Raw genomic sequence first — 10,665 nt, 5'->3', positions numbered from 1 at the left:
GAACTCCAGCATGTGTTGAATCCTACTGTCTACACACTGCACTGCACAGCCCAGGGGGTCAACTGTGCAGCACTCCAACTCGTTCTGAGCAGTGTGATCAAACAAATCGAGCTGATTCCTGACAAAAGTCCTATTTGCTGGAGGCTGTATCCCTCTGCATTCCTGACAGCTGCAATTAACAACATTTTTGTGGAGACAGAGTAGTCTAGAAGGGGATGGAGAGACAAGGGTTGGATTACAACCTCTGCCATTGGCTACATAGCTTTGGGTGATGCAGCTGACTTCAGTAAAGACTGGGAAATCTATGGATGAAGTACCAAATAAATTAAATTAGGGGTAGCTCTTGAGCTCCCAATAAATAGCCATAAAAATTAATGTGCCTTTGCTTCAGCAAATATGTCTCTAAGAGGTGCCTTCTAGGCCTTTCGTGCCACAGCTAAGCTTTTAACACACTCAGGCAGATCCCAATATTAAGCCCAGAATTTTCTAATTTTCTACATCAGAAAGAAATAGTAGCTTGTCTCCTATTTCTTCCCACTAAAGCAGGTTGTAACACCATGGGCTAATTGGCAGGAATAACTAGGCCACATAGTAAAATGTAAAGCAAAACCAGAGCAGCTAAAGTAAACTCTTGTAACATTCAAACCACTTTGGTTTGGTTCAGTTTGCAGCAACGTGAACGAGAGCTGCCAAGATGTTACTTTCCTTAATATGTTAAAATGGCAGTGTTTATTTAGAACCATATGGGAACTTTAAGGACTGAAGGTCTAGCCAGAAAGAGAGCTCTGCAGGAGGAAAATAATCAGATAACTCCATGCACTGGGGTAGAAACCAATACCACAGAAGAGTGGAAAAAGTTTTGTTGCCAATGCAACAAAGACTTCCAGTATGTGTAAGACTGGTGCGTAAATCTGAGTAAGGACTCGAGTTGGGTTCTGTGCCCCATGAACACTCAAAAGTTCAAAATGCTCTCTCATGTCCAAGTCACCTTCTCTGCTGGAGGTGACATTTGATAGCTGAACCTGGTTCAGACTCTCTGTCACACACTACTATTTTCATGACGATCCAGTTCAGTCCTCAGTTCCAGAGAGCTTTGGACTTTGCAATTCTGGTGTCACCTGAGTGTATATATCCATAAATCTGAATGCGTACGTGTGGCTTTCACTGCTGGTTGCTCCAAGCACCACCTGATCCTGAGCATGCTTATTCTCACTCTACTGCCATGGATAAGGGAATACACAGGTTCCCAGTGCCTCCAGCCTCACACAGGAAGGCCATGGTAAAAGGAGTGGGAATGAATCATGCTCCAGCCTACCACCCTGCCTAGAGGCCCACCCATCCTGCACACATGTCTGCAGAGCTCTCTCCTCTTCCTCCCAGCCTCCCCACTCCAGCCACACCACTTCTCACACCTTCCCGGGGCAGCTACCCACTCAGAGAGTGATGACAGCCCTAAGAGAGAGAAGTTATTTTGGAAACAAATCTCTGGAAAGAGGCCACTGGGAGTTCTTCCTGTCATACTTACATCAGGGACAAAGGGAGGATCCAGCATTGCTGCTTCTAACCTCTTGAAATTCATGCTCTTGAAAAAGGGGTGTCTCTTCACCTCTGCTGCACCTTCCCCTTGACATCCTAGCCGCTGCTTCACGTCTTTGGTGAGGAGCTGAAACACGCCAAGATGAATGGTGATGATGTCAGAAAAGCAAGAGCTCTACAAAGATATTTTTATCTCCAGTTGTTTTTGAATGTGCCCAGAGGGAAGAACAGAGGGGAGTTTTAGTTGCCATTACTTAAAGGCTGAAGTTAAATGGACTAGGACTGCACTGTTCTACATGCTGGAGAAATCCCTTGAAAATCACCTGTTGTAAAGCACTTACAGTCAAAATAGAGACTAGGAAGAGGTTTTTCCCTGTGAGGGTGGTGAGACTCTGGCCCAGGTTGCCCAGGGAGGCTGTGGCTGCCCCAGCCCTGGCAGTGTTCACAGCCAGGCTGGATGAGCCTTGAGCAACCTGCTCTGGTGGGAGGTGTCCGTGCCCAGGGCAGGGGTTGGGGATGGATGATCTGTAAGGTCCATTACAACCCCCAAAATTCTATAATTCTATGATATGACCACCCCTCGCGGCCCGGCTCTGCGCGCAGGGCTGCTGTGGGGGCAGAGTGGCTGCAGGTCGCGCCGGTGCCGTCGGGAGGCAGCAGAGGAACGCGCCGAGGCCGCGGGGACATCGCTCCCCTCAGGGGTCGGTCCCGGCACCGTCCCAGGAGCCTGCGAACATCCTCACCCACGAGGGGCGAGCTGAGCAGCAGCGCTCAGCCCTCGCCCCTCCCCGGATGGGCTGTGCACAATAACAGAATCACAGAATTTTAGGGGTTGGAATGGACCTTACAGATCATCCAGACCCAACCCCCTGCCCTGGGCAGGGACACCTCCCCACTAGACAAGGATGCTCAAGGCTCATCCAACCTGGCTGTGAACACTGCCAGGATTGGGGCAGCCACAGCCTCCCTGGGCAACCTGGGCCAGTGTCCCACCACCCTCACAGGAAAAAATCTTTTTACTAATATCTTGCCTAAATTTCCCCTCCTTCATTTTGAATCTGTTACTCCTTGTCCTATCATTGCAGTTCCTAACACAGAGTCCCTCTCTGGCTCCTTGTAGGCCCTTCAGATCCTGGAAGGTGCTCTGAGGCCTCCACACAACCTTCTCTTCTCCAGGATGAACAGCCCCAACTCCCTCATGCTGCTCTCACAGAGGAGATGCTCCAGTGCTCTTACCAACCTTGTGGCCTCCTTGGACTTGCTCCAACACTTCCATGTCCTTCTTGTGCTTCGGCACCAGCAACACCAAAATAGCACCGAAACACTCAGCAAAGCTAGGGGGATTACCAGCCCGAGGGGGACTCAGCACCCAGGTGGGGCAGGGAGGTGGGGTGGGTTCTCTGAGCTCCCCTGGGTGAGTCCCCAGGACTGTCCCAGATGCAGCTGATAGTTTGCAAACAGCTTTGGGAGGGATGGAGAGGAGGAGCCGCCAGGTGCAGCCCTGCAGGAGGAGCACAGGGAGCCTGGCAGCCTCTCCACTGGTGCAAAGCCATCTGGAGATGCTGCTTGTAGGGTTTTAGCACCCCAACACCTTCTGCCTGGGGTGCTGTCTCAGCCCCATCATCTCAGCGAGAGGGAACCTTGAAATAACTCTTTGTTGCTAATGTCATGTTGTAATCTTTCCTCTGGTGCCTGGCTAGAGCTGGGGTTTCTGGTCCTTATCACACCTTTCCAGGGTCACAGCTCTTTAGGCTCCTTTGAGCACTCTGCTACCCCCTGGGCATTGGTGGTTTTCTTATCTGACTTCCAACAGCTGCCTCGGTTCTGCTTTTTTTTTTTTTTTTTTTTTTTGTCTGAAGGCCCACTTTCCCCCCTTTTTTTTTTTGGTCTGAAGGCCTCATTTCCAGCCTGAGAAGGCAAATGGCTTTGGCAATCAGTGTGCCCCAGGTATGCACACTCTAGCTGGTCCCCTGCAAGCAGCCCAGCAGCCAGAAGTGGTGGTGAAAGGGTTTGTGAGACATAAGAGTCTTCTTGCTCAGGTCCTTCTGCCTCAGCAATAGCAGCAGCAATAGCCAGGGGAGACTGTGTGGATTGAGGGTTGGGGGAAAGCTAGCACTACTGGCCACAACAACAACTTTGCAGATAGCAACATCCCTTTCTTCCTCACACTTTCCTCTGCCTCTGATGTGGACTAGGTGGTGACATCCAGTCTGACTGGTCACCACAACTGGCTGATCCATTGATGAAAAAAGACTTGAGGAAACATCTCTATGACTAGTCATCCTCTGAGTACACAGATTTACATGATACCATATCCATCCAGCTGTATGAAAAGATCCTTCTCAGAGCACTCCTCTGGACCTTGCTCTCCCTGGGTAAAAGGATAAAGAGATTCTTTGCTTTTTAATTGTTCTAATTTCTAATTTCAGTTCTCATGGTCCTGAGGCAAAATTTTTTGTTGTCAAGGTGTTTTGGGGCTTGTTGTTTATTATTGTGTTGTTGGAGTTTTTTTAAAATCCCAACAGGCATATATGGCTTTAGCCTATGTGAAGATTACTTTGGAATTTCCGGCCAGAATCTAGCTTGCTCTGTTGTGGCTGGGCAGAGGAGACAAAAGTTCATTTGATCTTCTAGTCTCATGTTGACAGGATATTCCTGAGAGGTGTAAAGAAGAATCTGAAGGCAGAAAGACCATTTTTACTACCCATGATACACTTCTGGAAATGTTACCTTGAAGCTTTCAGGAACAGTCCTGCTGAGGAGCAAGTTGCAGTAGGAAGGGGTAAATTTGAACTTGCCATTAGATGATAAAGAAGACCTCTGCAGTTTCTGCTCTCAAGTCAGCTGTAATGGGATGAAAGGAGATTACTTCTTGTCTGTGCAGCCTGGACTCTGGACTGAGAGAGAAGACCAAGCTAATCTGGGAAATTACCCTTGTCAGGCCCTAAGTGTCAGAGTTGTTTGGAGTGTGTGGTCAGGATAGGGTAGCTGAGGATAGAAAAAGGCTGCCTGGAGATTCCTGGGCTCTTCCATGGTAAACAAAGGAGTATTCAGTAACTTCAGATGCAAGAAGGAGCTCTCTGGAGCATGAATGCAGTTGGTTGTGGGTGGCTAGCCACTGCAGGCTGAAAGACACAAAGGGAACAGGCCACTGGGAATAGGCTGGGACTGAAAGACCACAGAAAGGAGAGGATTATCCTGCAAAACCCTGCTGCAGAGGAGCAGCTGCCTGACTCTTGAGGAGTGTCCCAATGGAGAAAAATGTAAGAAATTAATGGAATTTGGTAAACTGTAGATGCAGTCAGCTCTAGAGATGAGAACAGGTGAAACCAGGCAATTTTCCTGGCTTTTTTTTGTGGATATCAAGAGATAGGATGGACTAGAATATTTTCCAAAAAGGAAAATCCTTCCTTTCTCCAAGGAATAATGAGTCTTTTACCATTTTGTGCAGCTCCAGGAGTTTTCTGCAATAGTAAACCTGCCCAAGAGCCTGAAATATGAATCCCATTTGGGAATCTGACCTGGAAAAGCAAATGGAGGTAACAACTGTACATTTTGAGTCATCTCTACACTCTTGTCTAATTCAAAGGGTTTATTTAATATGAATAGAAAGAACAAAAAGCAGCTACGTCAGGCTGATGAGAAGCCCTTCTGGGACAGCAATGCAAGTGACTCCATCAAATATTTTAAATGTAACTCTACAGCTAAAGCCTGCAGATAATTCACAGAGATTCAAATCTCAAGATGGCTTAGGCCACCCAGCCACGCATGAAGTGGATGCTAAGCAGAGCTTAATGTTCTGGTAATGAAGGCTCCAGATGACACTGAACATTTAGGGTTTAGCCTACAGAGTTATGGGCAAAGCATGACTAGAACAGGACTTTCAAAGAGAGTCTTGAGTAGCAGTGGTGAAGTTACATTAAGACCTTGATATAAAGAACTCTCTGATACTTTCATGTCACTCATTTGATCCCCACTGGGGATTTAAACTCTGCAATGTCTGAGACATTTTCCATGACTTTGTTTTGCTTCCTTTACAAAGAGCAACAACTGTTGTGAGGATTGCTAAAAAAAGCCAACCATCCCCAAAGCACTGCTTTATCTTCATGTAATCAGTCAGTTCATATCCAGATCATACCATGTAATAAATAATTCCAAGTCCTAAGATGTTAGCCCTAAAAATCATAGGAGGAAGGGAAACAAAAAATTGCTGCTAATGAAAGGAGACAAAGGGAATGGTAAAACCATTTCTCTTGACTCTGATGATCAAATAATTTAAGGAATCACCTAGATAAATTTCAACACTGACACAGAAGTAACATTATTTTAAACAATTTTAAAAGAACATGAAAGTGATGCTATGGTCACCTCTCAATTACTACAGGAGAGAAGAGAATGGTGTGGGAATTATAGATGCCAGGATGACATAACTAGCTGTATGTCACACTGCATATGCTTATGAAATCACAGCCCAATGTGGCCAACTGAAGAGTCAAAAGCCTCTCGGACATGGGTGACAATTAAGCTTACTACAAAGGCAGGCTTACGACAGAAGATTTATTATTATTATTATTACTATTATCCATAGCAATAATAATCATTTGAAGAGTACCTTGATGTGTGTGAGGTGCTTCTCAAGACAGATGAAAGAGCAGTTATCCTTAGGTAGCACTGATAAACTTTAAGATGTCATAATGTGTGAGCAAGTTGGTTTCCAGGGATGAAAGCAGAGAGGAGGGATGAAAGCATGCAGGAGTAGCAATATGATGACAGAGTTTCTGGTGGTGAGTGAGGAAGAGAAAAAATTTGCTTTTAGGGCAAAAAACAATCCATCATCTTTTAGCTGGTTGGGGGGACACTTTGGGAAGGGAATGGAGATTAGAATCGTGGAAGAACTGAGGCTGGAGATTGCCTAGTCCAATCCCTCTGCTCAGAGCAGTCACCTAGAGCAGGTTGTTCAAAGCCATGTCCAGTTGGGCTTTGGATATCTCCAAGCATAGAGACTACACAGCCTCTCTGGGCAACCTGTGGAGGTATTTGACTACCCTCACCACAGAAAAGTGTTTCCCAGTGTTCAGAAGGACCCTCCTGTGTTTGTGCCCATTGTCGCCTGTCCTGGGGAGTTTGTCTTCTCTACACCCTCCAATCAGAGATCCCTTTCATGGAGTAAAATAGGAGCTGCAGAAAGGAAAGTATCAGGGAACACAATCTGTGTGAAACCTAGAGGAGCAGGACACTGAGTGTCAGAAGAGCACAGAGATATGGGCCCATCCAATACTGTTGACTTGAATGCACTTCATGTCACATCTCTGAATGCATGACTGCACTTGTCAGGGAAAACATGCATGTACATGAACGCAGTACAAGTCATAACAACAACAAACAAGGAGCATTTCCTAGAAAGATGGGATTTTTTTCACAGAAAAAGCACACCATGAAGCAGTTATGCTATATGGGAACTATGGGTTGGGGAGCTTCCCAGAAAGCCAGCTGCCCCTGTTCTTAATTATTTATTATTCATCTCTGTTTCAGTCCAAAATGAGGTCTGATTTATGGGAAATTACTTACAAAACGAAACATGGAAATACAGGATGGATGATGATTAATGGGAGCCATGATATGTGCCTGAAAAAATGCAAAGGGCACAAACATCCAGGAGGAGAAGGCTGACATGGAGTGACACTAAAGGCAATATATTTCCTGATGGAGATGCTATTAACTCATGGAGAAAACTTTGAAGAGAAGGTTAGGGAATATGGTGGGAAACATGTTCCTCACTCCTGCCCTGAAAAGTCCACTATGGGAAAGCATTTTGTGTTGGATCTTTGTGAAGACTCAAGTTAGATTTATGTACTGCAACTTCAAGCTTCATTTTGCAGATACGATGGGTACTTAAATATTACTTTTTATTTCCTTGTTAAGATGCTGATACAAAGCAACAAAGTTCTGGTTTTCAATATAAAGAGCGAAGAGAATTTGAAAAAATGTATTTGAATAATGGATTTTTAAAAATATCACTTGATAAAAATAAAGGACTTTTGGATGGAAAACCACAAATGTCACCATGCTTGGTATCAGAACTAAGGCTCTTCCTGCCTTAAGGCATTAATGCTCAAAAGGGAAGGGAAGGGTTATCTTTGGATCCATTAAGAGTTAGCACAAACCACCTAAATAAACATGCCATGTGATTGGACAGTGAAGCAGTAATGATCAAGTTGTCAGGAATGATTTATATATAGCTCATGGTTCCCTGAGGCAAGGGAATGAACTAGACGACCTCATGAGGTCCCGACTCCCTGAAACCATAGTCTCTATGGCTTGAAGATGAAAATGACCACTAGAGTATAATGACTTTCTCTGTCTGCTCTCCTGGGAATAGTAGGTCACCCCAGAACTATTCCATTAATTCTACATTTAATTCTCCTCAACTTTAAGCTCTCATGGGCTTGGCTATTTTCAAAGTGTACTTTCATTCTGTTATGCAGGGGACATCAAGAGTAACAAGAAGGGCTTCTACAGGTATGTCAGCCAGAAAAGGAGGGTTGGACTATATGATCTTTAAACCCAAACTAATGATGATTTAAACTAGATGACCTTCGAATCCAAACTATTCTGATTCTAGGCCTCATGCCTGCAACTAACTACAGATGAAGCAACAAGATACAACTTTTGCCCCATGACATTTCCAACTCATGCTAACAGCAGGACATGCACAAACTCTGCCACTCCAGCAGATGCTGCTCCTCACCTGGAAGGAGTTCAGATGCTACCTGAGAGGAGAAGACAGGCTGTTTGAGCACATGAGATGGTCTGTAAGAGACTGTGGCTGTCCTAGAGCTTCCCATGACAACTTCACTGGGGGCTCTGAATCACAGATTAAGGGCAGTAAATGGCCTAGAGTATCTATCAAAAGTGATGTCAGTTAATTATTACCCTGGGGATTCAGCAATGAGTTGGTGCACTGTGAGTTAATGACTTCCAGGCATGATACTTGGCAATACTACCATTATTATTTTGCAAGGAGACTTCAATGTCTCTTCATGAAGCCAACCAACCAGAACATTGTTGATCTGCTGTTTGCTTGCCTGTTGCACAAGACACTGGTGAAACTCTCACTACCTATTTGTTGACCTTTCTTTCCCTTCATTCTCCCTCTACCAGTGTACACAGATATGTCATTGTCTCCAAAGGAGACTTTACTCGTTAGCAAACATCAAGAAAAAGGCCACATCCTTTTCCATATTGCAATTCAGCCTTCTAAAGATGGATGTCAACAAGACATTGATGAATTCAGACACAGCTTTGGGATTTCTCAGAGGGTTTGAGGATTTCCATTGTCAGACATGGCTATTGTGCTACAAAATGACTCCCAGCTGAAAGAGTGAGAAAACATTTTGAAGAACAGCTCAACAGTATTAAGAAAAGCTGGATACCCTGGCACCCCAGGGGAAAAGATGCTAACGAAGTTAGTGAGATGGGCTGGGACAACATTTGAGTGTCACAATAATTTCATTGCATAATCTCTGTCCTGCTTACCCCCAGCTCCCACCAAAGACAATGGAAGCGTGGGGTTTTCGGTTCCTTGCAGGAGACAACCAGAGTCTTGCATCACCGAGTCCTTTTTATTTTTTTCTACAAGGTTATAAAAGACAGAAACGCATTCTTGACTGCAAACTAACATTCAGAATCTCAGGAGGATAGATACCGCTCCCTTGGCCATAAAATTCTGGACAGGACTCAAGATGACCATGATGAATCTCATGGAGAAGCAAGCCCAAACAAACACAATTTGAATGAATAGAGAATGCAGTCATCCCATCAAGAGATGAGCTTGGTTAGTCCTTGTTTCTGCAGCCCCTCTACAGTGCTGTGTTACCACTCAGACCCTGACAGATACAGCCTGTGAGTGAAGCTGTCACACTGGGCCTTCCAGCCCCTTACCATTTTACAGATGGACTTGGCCTCCTCAGAAAACTTATGGGAGTACACCTCTTCTGTCTCCAGCACTCTTCTGTCCACTTCTTCCCTCTTCACCTTCTCTTTCCTTCCACGAAATGGTGATTGCCCAGCAATCATTTCATAAATGAGACAGCCTAGCCCCCAGTAGTCAGGGCTGAGTGTGTATCTCTGGTTGTTCAGCACTTCTGGAGCTGTGGAGGAGAGCGAGATAGTCTTGTGGAAATGCTTGATATTTACATAGGAAAAACACTTCAATGCCTAGAAGTTTCATTTTGGTGACTGGATACACATGCGTGGAGAATGGTGAGTAAAATCTAAAAATACCTCCTGATTTATGTTGATGGCATTACAGAAAATGCAACATGCTCCATGCCATGTTGTTTTCTCTACATGCTACATGCCTTGTGCATGCTGTCCTCTCACTTCTCTACCCAGTCAGTCCAATTGAAGAAAAACCCAGAAGTTAAAGCTAAATATTAGAGACCTAATCTTAAGAGTCCCTCCAGCCTTCTCCACTTAGGGCAGAAATAAAATGCAAACACACATCCTGTAAACAGTTGTGACATTTCTTCAAAGGCAAATTCTGTCTTTTTGGTCAATTTATAACTTCCACCTCCCCTTTAAAAAAACTCTAACCAATCCATTTGTTTCGTATTGCAACCACACAATGCTTTGGGCATATAGTCACTGTCTTGCAGGCACCTTCACTTCCATGCATGGGTACAAACATCCATCCACACGTGCTCCCAAGCACAGAGCCTTAGTGTGCACGCAGACTTACACTGAGATAACAAAATTTAGACATGACAACTGATTTGCTTGCTTTCATAAATGTCTCCATATGGTGTAACAGTGGCTCACATCAGCTAGTTTCTATTTAGTCAAATAAGCATAAGCAATTTTTACTCCAAGAAATATGCCCACCCAGAGAATGCATGAAAATAATTACAATGAATTGAGAAAACAGATCTTGTTAAATCAGGGATTGTGGGGCTTTTTTAACCAATGCACAAATCTCCACTCCTCTTTTGTGCAGCCTCTCCTGCACATAGGAGAAGACTCAAGATGATTCTGGTCAAGATGACCATAGGTGTGGACTTACCCATTTTATTATAAATATACAAACATGTTTTAACTATTACACAAAACGGCAACTAGACGGAAACCTTT

General features: G+C 44.6%; 1 protein-coding gene across 1 annotated transcript in view; it reads right to left on the bottom strand.

Moving 5' to 3' along the window:
• The window catches only part of GRK5 (G protein-coupled receptor kinase 5), a 55,809-nt gene that overhangs the window by 3,296 nt on the left and 41,848 nt on the right, over nucleotides 1-10,665 (bottom strand). The window contains exons 10-11 of the mRNA XM_009071069.1: nucleotides 9,478-9,686; nucleotides 1,526-1,663 (exon numbers count right to left, since the gene is read on the bottom strand). Of these exons, the coding sequence (XP_009069317.1) occupies nucleotides 1,526-1,663; nucleotides 9,478-9,686 (347 nt within the window). The remainder of the gene's footprint in view (nucleotides 1-1,525; nucleotides 1,664-9,477; nucleotides 9,687-10,665) is intronic.

Source organism: Acanthisitta chloris, unplaced genomic scaffold, assembly GCF_000695815.1.
Source record: "Acanthisitta chloris isolate BGI_N310 unplaced genomic scaffold, ASM69581v1 scaffold21753, whole genome shotgun sequence".
NCBI lineage: Eukaryota > Metazoa > Chordata > Aves > Passeriformes > Acanthisittidae > Acanthisitta > Acanthisitta chloris.
This window is presented reverse-complemented; position numbering and strand designations above follow the sequence as displayed.